General features: G+C 35.2%; 1 protein-coding gene across 13 annotated transcripts in view; it reads left to right on the top strand.

The window, feature by feature from the left end:
* Window positions 1–17,988, top strand: part of KANSL1L (KAT8 regulatory NSL complex subunit 1 like) — a 139,213-nt gene that overhangs the window by 2,532 nt on the left and 118,693 nt on the right. For all 13 annotated transcript variants that reach the window (XM_070270438.1, XM_023642246.2, XM_070270436.1 and 10 more), the window contains exon 2: window positions 13,983–15,090. In XM_070270438.1, the coding sequence (XP_070126539.1) occupies window positions 14,012–15,090 (1,079 nt within the window). In that variant the 5' untranslated portion in view covers window positions 13,983–14,011. The remainder of the gene's footprint in view (window positions 1–13,982; window positions 15,091–17,988) is intronic.

The raw sequence follows: 17,988 nt of genomic DNA, 5'->3' as shown, positions 1-17,988 counted from the left end.
AATAAAAGCTTACATTACTTTCAGTATGTTTGACTTACAAAGGCGGGGAAAGTGTATCGTTTCCAAAAGGTTTTTTTTTTCCTTTTAAATGTTGTCCTGAAAAGAGACTTCGCTGAACTATGCTCCTTATTCCACGTGGGATAAATAAACAACCAGCCAATGTTAGTAAACATGGTAATATTGTACCAGGCGTGTAGATAGTCCATAATGAAAATCTGAAGACAATTCATAATGAAAGTTTTTAATACTTGATAATATTTTTAGGTTTTTAGAAACACTTTTTATTTTTATGTGGATGTGATATTCTCTAAGTATTACAGAATTGGGAGAAAAATCGTTCATTTATGATACTGAGGCTTTGTTAATATTTTTAGTGAACTTTTTGTTCTTTTCCAGTCCCATGAGAAGAATTCTAAAGCATGTTTTGTAAAGTAATTTTTTTAAAATGTTTTCTTTGCAAAATTTTTTCCTCCGTCTTCTCCCTAAAACCCCCCAGTACGTAGTTGTATATTCTAGTTGTGAGCGCCTCTGGTTGTGCCATGTGGGACACCACCTCAGCATGGCCTGATGAGCAGTGCCATGTCGGTGCCCAGGATCCGAACCAGCGAAACTCTGGGCCACCAAAGCAGAGCGCCCGAACTTAACCACTCGGCCACAGGGCTGGCCCCTAAAGTAATTTTTAAAAATTTTCATTTGGTGGTCAATCATTAACCAGTGTTTAATCACATGAAGTTCACTTGGAACCAGAATGTATAGAGTGAGCAAATGTAATAGTGCACTTCTAATTGTAAATTTCTGAATCCAAGTTTGGTGTACTCAGAAAAAAAATGACTTCATTTATATTCGTATGAATCATGCACTTATAACTGAATAGTAATAATTCTGCTTGAAGTATGATCTGTTTGATGTGCTATGTGGCCACCCAAGTGGTGTTATCTTTAATTAAATTCCTTTAGTCTTCAAAGAGAATTCCTTTTTAGGCATAGTTTTCAAAGTGGAAGAAGTTCTTGCTATAAACACTATTGAATACTAAGTACTGAGCTAACTGTACCCTGGTCGTGCCAGTTACTGCAGTTTTCTGCTATAAATTGAGAAGACCCATAGGGCATTAAGAAATCTTGAAAACACAGCAGTGTATTTCGTATTCATACTTTCTGTAATTCCTATATTTTGGGGGAATAAAATCATACCAGAGTAAACTCTTTTTCAATACTTTTATTGTTTAATTGGATTTTTCCTTTGAGTTAGAAATTAGAAATTTTGAGTGCCCTGTTATTTCAGTAATGTTGGAAAGAGCTTTTCATATTTTGCCAAAAGAATTTGTCTTTCTTTCCTACTCTTTCTCTGGCTTATTATAATGGATTGGCTATCTGAAACACATTTGAGTTGTAAGTGTGAAAGTAGTTTAATGTTTGTTCCTACTTCAGGATTCTCCCCTTTCTCAGAAATGCCATTGGTAGTCTTTTCACTTTATTTTAATTTAAGGATGAATCTGCATTCTTTATAATACTTTTATTCCTAGCTTGTGTTACTGTGTTTAAGATAATTCAGATTATCCAGATTCCAGTTGAAAGAGTAAATTTAATGTTCAGGGGTAGATTTGGATAGGATAGTTTTCATGGATTATATATATTCCTGCTAGAATATAAATCATAGTCAAAATCAGAAGTGGTATTTTAGGGGGATGGAAAATCAGATTTGGTTTTTAATTTTTAATGTTCATTCTCAGGAGGAAGGGTGGTTCTTCTTATCTAGATTGTCTAGATTATAGTTTCAACTCTGAAATAGACCAGATTAGCAAACTTTTGATTTTCTTTAGAATGTATGCCAAAAATTGTTATATATGACCTACATATTAATTTGTAAAGACCTGATTACTAAGTGTTGAGATCAATTCAGTAATTATTGACATCATAATTATCTCAATATGTATATGCAGCTTTTGAGGGATGACATGATACTTACTATATCTCATGATGTCCAAGGGATCAGATTGCATTTAATTAATGTTAAGTTCATAAATATGTATGATTTATAAATCTTAAAGATTAAGTCACTAATGGAAACATTTTGGAGACAACAGGACAACACTTTATTTGTAGTAACATCAGAACAGCTAATTTCTTCCTTAATTCACAATGAACATTCCTTGCGTTAAATTGTAGGCCAAAAGTTAGGATTTATGGTATAGACTTAACCTTACAATCCCCCCATTTTTTTTCTGAATTAATTTGATTTTTATATTACAATAATAAAATTTGTTATAACCAAAAAGAAGGAAAAAACTTTTGATTTTCTGTAGTTTTTAAACGTTTATTATTTAAAGGCATAAACTTTGTCTCATCTCACTGAAATTTTCTTTCTCACTATTTTTTATGAGACTTCAAAGAAAAGTGGATATATATTGAGATCTGAACTGTTCACTGTAGGGTTATTTATTTGGTGGATTATCTGTAACAGTTTTACGACATCTGTGTTTGTTTTTTTGCCACCCCAAACATTTCTGGGCTGCTAAAGTGCTATGGAATTATTATTATTTATTTATTTGGAGTTAAACTGGAATGTAATTTGAAAACCCTGTAGTAAAAACTTTAGTAAAAGTGAAAATCATGCCCAGAAGATAGAATTGATTTTTGAATAATCTACAACTGTTGCCTCTTGACAGATATTCAAAATGATCTCGTTTTCTTTGACAGGGTTGTGATATGGTTGGTTTCTTAACTTGCAGTTTTGCTTGTTAAATCTTGTTAGCTTAATATTTTAGTTTCTGTATGTTGTGGCCAAAAGGAGTTTAGTTTTTTTTCAGTTTTATCTGTTCCGGGTTCTTTGAAGTTCTGTATCATTAGACTAAACTCTTTGAAAGAAGGGACCTACTTTGCTTGATTATCTCGAAATAAGTAATCATCAAAGATGATGCTGGTGCCTGGAGTAAGTAAAGTACAGTATTTCAGCAGCTAGAAAGAAATTTCTTAGATTTAGCTAAGATCCAAATACTTTTTTTACACATAATTATGTGCATAATTAGAAACTGAATAATTAGGAACCAAAGTAATTAGAAACTGAATATTCATAAGAAGATCAAGATGCTTCTTAGCTCTTTGAGGATTTTCGTTTTCCGTATTCTTTCTGTATAACCTAAAATATTATGGGTGCCCCAAAATACTAAACAATATGTTTGGGTAAGAACTTTGGGGACTGAAATATTTTAGTTAATGATTGGTTCTTGTTTACTTATGGGGACCATATACTTTACACTTTCTGCTGTCTAGAACAATAGTCTTTAACCACATGTGACTGTTGAGCACTTGAAATGTGGCTAGTCCAAGTTGAGTTTGTGCTAAATGTAAAATAAACACTGGATTTTGAGACTTAGCACACATACAAAAGAACATAAAATATCTCATGAAGATTTTTATATTGATTACAGGTTGAAGTAATAATATTTTGTACATAATGAGTTCGATGAAATTGAAATTTATTTCATATGTTTCTTTTTAGTTTTTAAAATATGTCTGGTAGCAAATTTAAAATTACACATGTAGCTCACGTCCTATTTCTGTTGGACAGCAGTGTTCTCTACTAACATTTCCTAGCCTTAAGACTCTTCCCAATAAAATATCTCATGAACCTCCTTCCTTGAAAGTTTGAAATAATTTTATTATTTTGGATGGTATTTATTGAAGAGGTGTTTATTAAGGGCCTGCTAAGTGCTGAACAGTATTCTAGGCTACAGCAATGAATGAAAACATTGAAATCCTGCCATCGTGCAGCTTTCATTCTAGTGGGAAGAATATGTGATAAATAATTTTTAGTAAAAATTTTTAAGTGAACTAATTGTAAGTATACCATTAATTATTTATAATTTCATGTAATATAATTTTAATACAGTGCTTCATTTATTGAGTGATAATATGCTATTTAATGTACTTTTGGCATTTCTCTTGTTTGGTGTTCTCTGAACTTCCTGCCTCTGTGGTTTAATGTTTGACATTAACTTGGAGAAATTCTCAGTCATTGCTTCAAATGCTTTTTCTGCTCTTTTCTCTCTTTACCTTCTGGTATTCCTATTGTATGTATGTTAGTACCTTTTATAGTTGGCTCACAGTTTTTGGATATTCTGTTCCATTTTTTTCAGTCTTTTTTCTGTTTGTTTTTCACTTTTGGAAGTTTCTATTGACATATCCTCAAACTCAGAGATTCTTTTCTCAGCCATGTTCAGTCGACTAATGAGCCCATCAAAGGTATTCTCATTTTTGTTACAGTGTTACTGATTTCTGCATTCTTTTTTGATTCTTTCTTAGAATTTTTATCTCTCTGCTTACATTATGTGTCTATTCTTATATGTGGTCTGCTTTTTCTGTTAGACCCTTTAGTAAATTAATCATAATTTGTTGTTGAAGTTCTTTTAGGTTCACAGTCTGAGGATTCCGACATTCCTGCCGTATCTGAGTCTGGTTCTGATGCTTGCTCTGTCTCTTGAAACTGTTCTTTGCCTTTTAGTATGCCTTGTAATTTCTTGTTGAAAGAGGGGACATAATTTGCTTGGTAAAAGGAACTCCGGTAAATAGGCCTTTCGTAAGATGTGGGGGTATGGGAAGCATTCTATAGTCTGATGATTAGGTCTGTCTTTTAGAGAGCCTGCCTGTGCCCCTGGACTGTGAACTTCACAAATGCTTCTCAATTTGTCCCCCCTCTTAGGTGGGACAGGATGACTAGAGGGGGCTGTTTTTGGGTGTTTTCCTTCTCCCACATGGAAGGCTAGTACGGGCTGGAGTTGCATATTCCTTTAACTTTTAAGAAAAAGCAAGACTTTTCAACAGATTTCTCAGAAAACCATGTATCATCTCTCATTTCTTTAACCTCATTTTATTTGGCCTCACTAGCTCTTGATGTCTTCTCTGTATACTGTTAAACACTTTGGTATCTCAGTTCCACTCTCTCTGGAATTTTCTTCTACCTCACTGACTGGACTTTTTAAGTCTCCTTTTAGGGCTCTTTTTCTTTCTTTTTTTTTTTTTTTATTAATGTTATGATAGATTACAACCTTGTGAGATTTCAGTTGTACATTTTTGTTAGTCATGTTGTGGGTACACCACTTCTCCCTCTGTGCCCTCCCCCCACCCCCCCTTTTCCCTGGTAACCACCGATCAGATCTCCTTATCAATATACTAATTTCCACCTATGAGTGGAGTCATATAGAGTTTGTCTTTCTCTGACTGGCTTATTTCGCTTAACATAATACCCTCGAGGTCCATCCACGTTGTTGTGAATGGGCCAATTTTGTCTTATTTTATGGCTGAGTAGTATTCCATTGTGTATATATACCACATCTTCTTTATCCAATCATCAGTTTCTGGGCATGTAGGCTGGTTCCACGTCTTGGCTATTGTAAATAATGCTGCGATGAACATAGGGGTGCAGCGGACTCTTGAGATTTCTGATATCAGGTTCTTAGGATAGATACCCAGTAATGGGATGGCTGGGTCATAGGGTATTTCTATTTTTAACTTTTTGAGAACTCTCCATACTGTTTTCCATAGTGGCTGTACCAGTTTGCATTCCCACCAACAGTGTATGAGGGTTCCTTTTTCTCCACAACCTCTCCAACATTTGTCACTCTTGGTTGTGGATGTTTTTGCCAATCTAACGGGTGTAAGGTGATATCTTAGTGTAGTTTTGATTTGCATTTCCGTGATGATTAGCGATGATGAACATCTTTTCATGTGTCTATTGGCCATATTCATATCTTCTTTTGAGAAATGTCTGTTCACGTCCTCTGTAGGGCTCTTTTTCTTTTGTAACTCCTCCTCCTTTGCCCAAATAAATGTGAGTGATCCTCAGGGCTTGATCCTGGGCTCCCTTCTCTTCTTTGCTTATACTCTCTCCCTCAGTAAATTCTTCTAGACCTTTGGCTTTAAATACTATTTATATGCCAGTGACTCCCCCAAATAACATCTCTAACTGTGACTTCTTGCTTAAACTCTAGGCTTGTTTATCCAACTGCCTCCACTTGGTTGGCTGGCTAGTAGGCACTTCAGACACAACGTATGCCAAACAGAACTTTTTATTTTTCTCTTTCAACTTTCTGTCTCCCAGGTCTGCCCCGTTTCAGACAATAACACCACTGACCACTCAGTTGCTCAAGCAAAACAACGTAGGAGTCATACTTGATTGCTTTCTTGACCTTAACCCCACAAAATCTGTCAAAAGTTTTGTCAGCTCTACCTTGAAACATTCCCTAGATTCGCCATTTTTATTTCTACTGCTTCCTCCCTAGTCCAAGCTGCCAGTACCGTCTCTAGTTTAGATTACTTCAGTAGCTTCCTACTTGGTCTCCATCCTTCCGTTCTTGGAAGCTGTTTCCATTCTTTCTCCAATGCAAATCTTTTCTCTACAAAACAGCCAGAGTCATTTTTAAAAAATGTAAATCAGATCATGTTACTCTCTCATCCATTATCTTCACTGGCTTTCCTTTGACTTACATAAAATGTCCATGGTTTGGACCCCAATTCCATCTCTAATCTTGTATCCTGGTACTCTTTCTCTCTGGCTCATTATGTTCTAGACGTATTTGTCATTTTAGTTCCATAAAGACACCAAATTTATTCCTGCCCTAAAGCTTTGTTAGTTGTCCGTTTTCATTGTAATGCTCTTACCCCAAATCTTGGTTAGATTTTTATTATCATTTCAGGTCTCAGAGCAGATGTCGTCAGCACAGAGGCATTCCTTCATCTACAAATCTAAATTAACTCCTGCCCCAATGTAGTCATGCTCTATTACTTTCTTTTGTTTACTTTTTATGAAAACACTCTGTAACCGTTATTTAGTTGATATTTTCTTATTTGTATATTAATTCTATACTACCATTAGCTAGAATGTAAGCTCTGTGAGAAGGGAAACCTTATTTTTCATGTTCACCACCATCTTTCTAGTGTTTAGGATAGTGTCTGTTACATGTTGCTCAATAAGTATGTGTTAACTGAATTGTTGAATGTTTGGTTTTAGATTGAATATATATCAAATGGAGGTTAAAGTCTTGCTTCTTCCAAAAATAGACAAAACTACATTTATGATTCAGTGTTGGCCATTTCTTCATTTTCTGCTTTAAAAGAAGTCAACTGTTTTATTTCCATAAAAATTTTTGAAACATTTTTAGTTTGTTTTGTTTCTAAAAGATGAAATAGGTTTTCAGCTGCCATTCAGAAGCACTTTAAATAACATGTTGCAGTATGGATACTCTTTATACCCAAATGAAAACCAGATGGCTTTACTTGTAGCTAGATAGTCTGTCTTGGTTTTTAAATTGGCTTCTGAAATACTGGAGGAAGCTGTAAGTGCTATAAAATAATTACGATCATGTGGAATACAGTTTATGGAACTAATGGAGGTATCTTGAAGTAAATTTGCAGTTATTATTTTGCTCTCTCAAATCAGTATTCCTTTCCTTATGCATTCTGCCTCTAACTAGTCCATTATGAATGAAAGTGAAATAAAACACGATTGATAATAATTACAATTTAAAACTATATAAAGGTCAAAACCATTATTGAGAGTTAACCTGAATGGTAAATTCTGGGACTTCCAGGAGTATGTACATCTGATTTGTACCAACTCCTGAACATGTGTCTTCTGCATATATGTCAAAGGCTCCCAAATTGTTATGTTTTAAATTATTTTTAAATATTTATTTTATTTAATATTTATTCTATTTTTGAGAAGGTCCAACTTATCAATTTTTTTGAGTCATATTTTTGGTGTCATATCTAAAAGATCTTTGCCTAACCCACTATCACAAAGATTTTTTTTGCTTCGTTTTTTATAGAAATTTTATGGTTTTAAGTTTTACATTTAGGTCTATCATCCATTCTGATCGGTGTGACCATTTTTATGTATGGTATGTGGCACGGGTTAAGGCTCAGTTTTTTGCATATGGATGTCCTGTTGTTCCAGAATCATTTGTTAAGAAAACTAGTCTTTCTACATTGAATTGCCATTACGGCGTTGTGAGAAGTCAATTGACCATGTTTGTGTGAGTCTGTTTTGGAGCTCTCTATTCTTTACATTGATCTATGTGTCCATTCTTTTAGCAGTGCCGCACTTAGTTGACTATCATAAGTTGATAGGTAGTATGGGTCCTTCAGCTTTCTTCTTTTTTTGTTATTGCTATTTTAGTTCTCTTCTCTTTTCGTATAAATTTTTGAATCAGTTGTTGATATCAGCAAAAAATCCTGCCAAGATTTTGATTGGGATTGTGTTGAATCTATAGATCAAGTTTGAGAAGAATTAACATTGTAATAATATTGAATAATCTAACCCTAACACTCTAAAATCGAGTGAACACAGTTTATCAGTCTATTTATTTAGGTCTTTGATCTTTTTCGTTGGGTTTTTTTTTTCAGGATATAGTTCCTGCACATATTTTTTAGATTTATACCTAGGTATTTCATATTTTTGGAGCTATTGGAATTAATACTGTTTTACAAATTTCTACTTCCAATTTTTTGTTTCTGGTATATGGAAATATAAGTGATTGTTGTTTCTTGACCTTCTGTCTGCCGCCTTAGTAATCATATTAGATCTGTGAGCTTTTTTCCTTCTTTTTTTTTTTTGTGAGGAAGATTGTCCCTGACCTAACATCTATGCCAATCCTCCTCTATTTTGTGTATGGGATGCTGCCACAGCATGATTTGATAAGCAGTGTGTAGGTCCATGCCTGGGATCCGAACCTGCAAACCCCGGGCCGCCGAAGTGGAGTGCACTAACTTAACCACTATGCTACCAGGCCGGCTGACCTAGGAGCCTTTTTTATAGATTTCTTGGGATTTTTCTGTGTAGCAAGTCATATCATCTGTGAACAGACACGGTTTTACTTTTTACTTTCCAATCTGTGTAGTTTTTTATTTCTATTTTCGACTGTTGTACTGGCTAGGACCTTCAGTATGATGATGAATAGGAGTGGTAAAAACAGACATCTTACCTCATTTCCAATCCTAGGGCAGAAGCACTCAGTCTTTCATCATTAATTATAAAGCGATCTCTAGGCTTTTGTATATTTGCTCTTTTTTAGGTTAAACAGTTTCCCTCCTTTTCCTAATTTGCTGAGTTTTTTTTTCTAATCACGAATGGTTACTGGAGTTTGTTGAATGCCTCTTCTTCATCTATTGAGATCATATTTTTTCTGTTTTAGTCGTTTGATATGGTGAATTTCAGTAGTTAACTTTTTAAATGTTGAACCAGTCTTGTGTTTATGCAATAAGCCATACTTGGTTGTGATATATTATCCTTTCTATATGTTGCTGTGTTTGTAACATTAATTTTAAAAATAATAATTGAAATAGGCATTGTTACTACTTATTACTACCTAAATCCTGGTACACCTTTAAAAATCATGACTCACTTGGTTATTAATTCAGTCAGCAAATACCTGACAATTATTGTGTACCAGGCATTGTTTTAAGTGCTGGGGATTAGAACATTGAACAGAATAGAGTTCTGCCCTTTACCTGTATTCCTCCCTAGAATGTAATAAAATGTCAGGTAGTGCTTAGTGCTACGAGAAACAATAAAGCAGTGTGAAGGAGTGGAGATCCGTGATGTGAGGGGCCAAAGCTATTTTCAATATGTTGGTCAAGGCAGGCCTCTGTGATGACTGTAGAGCAGAAAAATGAATGAAGTGAGGGAGCCAGCTATCTTATTTGTGGAAAATTGTTCCAGGCTGAGAGAATTGCAAGCACAAAGTCCCTGAAGCAGGGACTTGCTGGTGTGTGTTAAGAATAGCACAGTGGCCTGTGTTTCTGCCGTGTGGTAACCAGTGGAGACAGTTGTAGAAGGCGAAGTAGTCAGGGACCTGATGATGTAGACCTTTCTCGGCCATGGTACAGATGACTTTGGATCTAAGTTTAACGGCACCCACTTATTTATTCACCAGATATTCATTGAACACCTGCTGTATGTCAGATACTTTTTCGTGTTGTTGATATAGTACACAAAATAGTAAAAAATCCCAGCCTTCATAGGTCCTTAGAAGTGTTAGTGACAAGAGTAGTCATTTACATAATATGGAGGAGGTTGTCCGAAGTGGTCGAGTGTAGAGTAATCAGTTAGGAAACGTTGGTGTACACAATGATTACGTATTTAAATAATTTTAAAAGTTGGAATAAATACACTGTTTTATGCTAAAACTATGAATATAATTAAAACTTTTTTTATTTACAGGAGGCATCTATTTTTATGCGTCTCATTTGGTTGCAAAGTGAAGAGACTTTCAGGCTAGGATTTTTTATAATGATACACTTGGGAATAGAGTGCAGAAGAACTTCATGGAAATCCTAGAATAGGAACTGTGCTATGGCTGGGCCTTCCAGAGACTAGAACCCAAAAGTCTTCATATCCAAGTGTATTAGTTATCTATTGCTGTGTAGCAAACTGCCTTCAAATTTAATGACTTAAAGCATTTCTTTCAGAATTTCTGTGGCTCAGGAATCTAGACGTGGCTTAGCTGAGTGCCTGTGACTCGAGGCTTCTCACACAGCAGCAGTCAGGGTATTGGCTGGGTCTGGAGTCATCTGAAGGGTTGGCTGGGGCTGGAGTCATCTGAAGGGTTGGCTGGGGAAGGATGTGCTTCTCAGACCACTTGCATGGCTTTTGGCAGGCTTTTTTGGTTATTCCTGTCTGTTGGCTGGAGACATTAGTGCTTGGCCATGTGGGTCTTCCCAGCTCATAACATGACCCCTGGCATCCCTGAGTGAGAGAGTGAGATAGGGTGACAAGATGGAAGCTTAGTCTCTGTAACCTGGTCTCGGAAGTGACGTCTCGTCACCTCTGCTGCCTTGTTTGCTAGAAGCAAGACACTAAATCCAATCTCCACTCAGGAGGAGAGGGTTACACGAGGGCATGAAACCCAGGAGGTGGGAATTATTAAGATCCTTTTAGAAGCTACCTGTCATACCAAGTAAGCCCTAGAGATCTCACCAGAGTTTGTGTATGTTTATTCTAGTTCTCTACCATAAATGTGCCTTAGCTACTCTCAATCTCTACATTTCTTTTCCTTCTCTTTTTGCTGCCAACTCTAGTTTGTAACTGTCAATCTGTGTAGCTTTTCTCTACCTCTTATTTTTAGTTTTTCCTTATCTTAATTTATCTAGAGCCTAAGATGAATTCTCCTGCTTCCTGATATTTCACCTTCTGCTCCTGTTGCTAGCCACTTTGATTATCTCATTAGCACCCTGTTCACATTTTTGAGAGGGAGAAAGTGGGTAGGGAGGGGACAGAGTTTAGTATTTTGAATATGACCACCTCATCAGCAAGAACTATGATTAAGGCAGTTTCCCTTAGAGAGCAATGGACTTATCTGAATACTACTGTAGATGTTTATAGATTAGAAGATAATAGTCAATCTGTCAATCAAGTGACAGATTGAATCTTGAAAAAAGAATTCTCGGTGCTACTTTGTTTTATAATTATTTTTCTATTTCTCATAAAAGTAGAGTGTAAAATATATATATGTGTAAATCCCAATAATCTGATTATTTTTGTTTTCCTGGTTTTCTTTTTGGATTTAAGATAAATGAAAATCTGGTTTATAGGATTTATTATTTTTGAGACATTGTATAAAACTGTATACATTTTGAGACATACAGAATTTGGGGAGAGGATTATACAGAAATCGCTAGTTGTTTTTGAGACATTATGCAGTAAAGTGTAAAGAAGGCAAAAATTTGTATTTTTATCACATAGAATTAACAGCAGTTAACATTTGTTCATTTTGCATTAAGTCTTTTCCCCCCAATTAATAAACTTGTAGTTAAAACTCAACTCTTAAAGTGCCAGTCTTAGTTTTGTTTCATGGAATTTACCTGATGCAACTACTGTTACAAATTTGGTGGATATTTTTCTGGTTCATTTTTTACTCTTATTAACATGTAAACACAAATACACATTACTGTGTGTATATATGGTATGGTTTTGTGTTTGTATTTGATTTATATGATACCATGCTATGTATATTCTTAAGTGTTTTTTTTCTAACTTTATACTGTTTCTAGGGTGTGTCCATGTTGATATATAGAGATCTATGTCATTCTTTTTTAACTGCTATATAGTGTTCCATCATATTTTAGTATCCATTCTCTTATTGTTAGATATCTAGGTTGCTTTGAAAGAATGTTTTGCTGTTGTAAACACTGCTCTCTTGTGCACCTGTGACAAACACATTTTCCACATTATTGTCAAATTCTTGAATCAATTTATAGTCCAAAGAGATGTGAGAAATCTTATTTATCTACGTTCCCATGATAAATGATATTTTCAGACTTAAAACAGTATTCTTGAATTTGGTGGTTGGAAAACTGGTCTCTTTATTACTCTACATTTCCTTCATTGCTGTGAGACTGAGTATATATGTTTAATGACCATCTGGATGTCCTCATCTGTGAAGTGCTTGACTGCTGTATCCTTTCCCCATTTGTGTGGGTTCTTTATCTATTCTGGAGTACTCATCCTTTGTCTGTTGTACATGTCGCAGATATTGTCTCCTAGCCCATCACGTTTTTTTAACCCTGTGTATGGTTTTTTTTAATTACATAGAAATTTTTGTGCCTTTTTTTCCTTTTGATCATTCTTGTTTGTCTTTGGAAAGAATCAGCTTTTGGTTTTGTGTTTATAAATAGGAACGAAGGATGTAGAGTTACAGCTAGCACCCGAGGACATACAATATGGGAGTGTGGCCATTTAAATAACTACTAACTGTTATGTGTGTTGAAACAAAAATTTGAAGTACAGTGGTTCCAAAATATCTTCAAAAACTTATAATTGTTAATGATATGAAACTTTTTCACTAAGCATTCAGTCTTCATAGTTTTCAATAGTACTGGATTAACTTTTTCTATGAATCAGAATATACTGTTTTGTACTTTTTCTTTTGGTAAAATACGATGAAATTTGTTTAATTGTGACATTAATCTTTAGTAGTCGTCTGTCACAGTCCCCACTGTTTTCCAGGCAAGGGTAGCAGCTTTTCTAAGGATAACTGATGACTATCTGTTTGTGAGAAGGGAAAAAATGATTACAGATGCTTTTTCAGGAGTAAGTTTTGCGCATTGCAGTTAGGCGAGTTTTCACTATCACATTTGTTTTTTTTTTTTTGAGGAAGATTAGCCCTGAGCTAACTGCTGCCAATCCTCCTCTTTTTGCTGAGGAAGATTGTCCCTGAGCTCACATCCGTGCCCATCTCCCTCTAGTTTATATGTGGGATGCCTACCACAGCATGGCTTACCAAGTGGTGCTGTGTCCACACCAGGGATCCGAACTGGCGAACCCCGGGCCGCCGAAGTGGAATGTGCAAACTTAACTGCTGCGCCACTGGGCCGGCCCCCTCACTATCACATTATTTTTAAGGGCTGTGAAATTATGTCCTTTTTGTTTGTAGTTCAGTTCTCTTACGTTATTTAGCATATTTTCGTTATTTAGCATATTTTAGTTATTGTTATTAATACGGTTCAGATTGTGAAGTTTAAATTGAGATGTGGAGATTTTGAGCAACTTGTTATATTTTATACAGATAAATAATTCTTGCTTTTGGCTGAAAGTATGAGATTGAGTCACATTTTTAAGTATTAGTCCCAGATTCCAGGTTGGAATTTTTTTCTTTTGACTCTCACTAAACATTGTCCAAAAAATTGGAATCTTGAGATGTAATTACATCCAAACATATTTGTCTCACATTTATTGTGCTAGGTTGCGTGCAACTAATTGGAGTATGGAGTATTAGGCTCACAGTTAGAGCAAAGAATAGTTTAGTCCTTGTTGAATTCCTTATGAGCTAGGAAAGAGCAGAGATAATGTTAGGAGTTGGGAAATAAAGGAGGAGTTTGGTTCCATTCACCAGAATGGATCAGAAACATTGAAAATGTTGCCCTTGGAAAAAGTATAAGGATAAAACTTTTTTTCTAGACATTTGATCATTTATTTTTACATTATTTTAGGTTTCCAGTAATTATCTGCAGGATTCGCCATGACCCCAGCTCTGAGGGAGGCAGCAACAAAGGGTATCTACTTTTCATCTTTACCAAGTACCATGGAGTCTGACAAGATGCTATGCGTGGAAAGTCCAAGAACTGTAGATGAAAAGCTAAAGGGAGATGCTTTCTCTCAGATGCTGGGATTTCCAACTCCCGAACCTACCCTTAACACTAATTTTGTGAATTTAAAACATTTTGGCTCTCCTCAGTCTTCAAAACACTATCAGACAGTTCTTTTAATGAGTTCTAATTCTACATTAAATAAACACAATGAGAATTATAAACAAAAGAAATTAGGAGAACCCAACTGCAATAAGCTGAAAAACATACTGTGTAATGGCAGCAACATTCAGCTCAGTAAAATCTGTCATTCTCATTCTGAAGAGTTCATCAAAAAGGAACCTCTGTCAGATACCACAAGCCCGTGCATGACAGATGTACAAATTATTTTGGATTCAAATATAACCAAAGACACTAATGTGCAACTGCAAAACTGTAAATGGTACCAAAAGAATGCACTTTTGGGTAAAGTTACTGATGCTGAGATTCAAAAGGGTTTATTACACTGTGCTCAAAAGAAAATGGGGCCTGGCCACTCAAATGTGCCTGCTAGTTCCTCAGCTGCTGAGAAAGAGGAGGAAGTGAATGCTCGTTTACTTCATTGTGTGAGCAAACAGAAAGTCTTACTTAGCCAGGCTCGAAGAACTCAGAAACATCTGCAGATGCTCCTGGCAAAGCATGTTGTTAAGCACTATGGTCAGCAAATGAAATTTTCCATGAAACATCAACTCCCCAAAATGAAGATCTTTCATGAACCTACCACAGTTTTAGAGAACAGTTTACCTAAATGCACTGAAATTAAGCCAGACGTCAATATATTGACTGCAGAGAATAAATTGTGGAATGATACAAAAAATGGCTTTGCACAGTGTACAGCTGCAGAAATCCAAAGATTTGCACTGTCTGCTACAGGGCTGTTGTCTCATGTTGAAGAGGGTCTGGATTCTGATGCAACTGATAGCAGCTCTGATGACGATTTGGATGAATATACCATTAGGAAAAATGTGGCAGTGTAAGTGCAAAATCATTATTAGACCTTTTACTGTTCTGTATATAGCAACAATTTTGTCTTGATTTCAAGATATGTTGAAAGGAAATAGATTTTCTAAAAACTTAATGCTATAATATTTAAGTTACAAGACTTCGGTGAATTTTTAAAACATTCTATATTTTAAACTACTGTGTGTGAATATATACATACTATTTAAAAATAAGTTACTCAACTGTTCTGTCCAGGAATAATGAAAGCTAATTAGCAGCATTTTTTCTGTTCTTGAATGCAATAGGCTATGGACTAGGCTTAAAATTTTGCTTAAGTGATCTAGCCAATATGTATAGCTAAAACTCAGAAAATTTGAAGTCTTCACATAGGGAGCCCTCATTGGCTTCAGGAGTTTGTCAGTTGAGAGTACATATAAATTGACCTGCTAATTTTTTTTGTTATTGAATGCTTGTTATGTGCTGGACCCTAGAGATTCAGTTGTGGGCCAAATATTCACAGCCTTTACCCTCTCGGGAATCTCCTTCAAACAGGGATATCTAGATATTTAAAAAAGCAAAATAAAAACACAAAGAAAAAGAGTTTTACTTATCAAACCTTGTTAACATTCCAGCTCTATCTGATGGAAGTTTCTGAGATGATGGAAATGTTCTATATCTGTGTTATCCACTAGGCACTACCTCGTGTGGCTGTTGAGCACCTGAAATGTGGCCAGTGCAACTGAGGAACTGAGTTTTTCCTTTGTTTTTCTTTTGTGAGGAGGATTGGCCCTGAGCTGACATCTGTGCCAATCTTCCTCTATTTTTTTTTTCTTTTGAGGAAGATTAGCCCTGAGCTAACATCTCCCACCAATCTTCCTCTTTTTGCTGAGGAAGACTGGCCCTGAGCTAACATCCATGCCCATCTTCCTCTCCTTTATATGTGAGACGCTTACCACAGCATGGCTTGATAAGTGGTGTGTAGATCTGCGCCAGGGATCCGAACTGGTGAACCCTGGGCTGCTGAAGTGGAGCACGAGAACTTAACCACTGTGCCATCATGCTGGACCCAATCTTCCTCTGTTTTATGTGGGATGCCGCCACAGTGTGGCCTGACGAGTGGTGCCAGATCTGCACCCAGGATTTGAACTTGTGAACCCTGGGCTGCTGAAGTGGAGTGCACGAATTTAATCACTATGCCACAGTCTGGCCCCTCAATTTTTATTTAATTTGAATTTTATTTAAATAGCCAGATAAAGCATAGTTTTTAATCTAGCTTTCAGGGTCAGGGAATCTGTTAATATCTCTAAATTGATGCAAACTACTCTGTGTGTGTGTGTGTATGTTTGTATATAGTATTTTGGGAGGAGGAAGTCCATCATTTTTATAAAATTCTCAAAGATGAATGAGAATCATTATAGAATTAGAAACAGCACATTAATTTTTACTAATAAATAGAAGATCAGTATTATATTAATTTTTATAGTGAGGATAAAATGTAAAGCAAAGTGAGCATTCCAGTCTTTGGGTGTTCTGTTATCACTATATTTGAAATATATTTGAATGTGGGAGCTAATAGTTATTGAGCACATATTAGTTTTCTGACTGGCATTGTGCTATTTATTTTACATAAGATATATTATTCAATCCTTTCAACAACTATGGGAGGTAATTGTTGTTATATTTATTTTACTTAAGAAGAAACAGGCTCACCTTGGTTAAGTCACTTGCCCGTGGCCAAAAGGCAAGTAAGTGGTAGACTAGGAATCTTGTCCATGTATGAGACTTTAAACCCACGTTCTTTTTGTTGGGCCATGCAACTTTGTCAGCATTATATCACTGATGCTTGTAACCACAAGAATGATTAAGCACGTGTTCTGAAAGTAGTCCAGAAATTTATCCATTTTTATATTTATAATGCTTTTGAAGTAATTCAGTTTAATAAAATATAGTAGATAAATTTAGTAAATGATTTACTTTTTGTTGAGAAGAGCTGACTGGCAAGTTCACCTCTTTTAAGCTAGAAACAGAAATAAGAAAATCTTGTCTTTCTAGATTATTTTGACTTTCATTAATATTCTGTTTCATTGATCTCCTACAGCACTTAATCTGCCATAACATTTACCATTAAATCATATTTTGTCCTATGTGATTTGCTAATTTATCTATTAGTCTTAATAACTCAACACCTAGTAAGGGTGGAAACCACATTTTATACTTTAAAAAGATCTCTTATATATTAAGCATATAATTACTGATGGCTGAAAACATTTTGTTTTAAGATTTGCATTTACTTCTGGAGTTTAGTGAGAAAACAGTAAGTTCAGACATTTCTATAAAACATACACAGACAGGGAAATTCAAACTTTTGGAAAAAATTTTTATACAAAGCATCAAGCAATATACATATCATCTCTTTTCTTGTTAACTCTACCAGTTTATTGAGGAAAATTGAAGTAAAGTAGCCTGGAAAAAAATTTGGGATCAGGCTTGGAAAGTTTATTTCTCATTCTAGCTTTCTTTCTTCCCGTAATCAACTGGAAGGGCTTCAGGGATGCTAGACATGCATTTTAGGAAAATAATGAATCTAGTAAGTTTAATATTCTTTAAGATAAACTTCTAGCCTCTTGCATTATTGACCATTTAATATTATGATGCCTTGGTTATTAAAGCTCATATCTGTATTTCCACAGATCAAATACACTTTGTTCTAAGATTACACTCATCTGATCAATTCAAATCAATATTACTAAATTTATATAATAACTCTCTAAATTCCTTAATTCATTGAATTATTTGATAACTGTCTGGGTTTTTTTGTTTGTTGCTTTGTATTTAGCTATTTGAACTCTATTTGACATTTCTTGATTTTATATACCTCCCCCAAAATTAGATAGTAAATTTTGAATATTTTTACTAATGCTAATAGATT

This window comes from Equus caballus, chromosome 6 (assembly GCF_041296265.1).
Source record: "Equus caballus isolate H_3958 breed thoroughbred chromosome 6, TB-T2T, whole genome shotgun sequence".
NCBI classification, from domain to species: Eukaryota; Metazoa; Chordata; class Mammalia; order Perissodactyla; family Equidae; genus Equus; species Equus caballus.
This window is presented reverse-complemented; position numbering and strand designations above follow the sequence as displayed.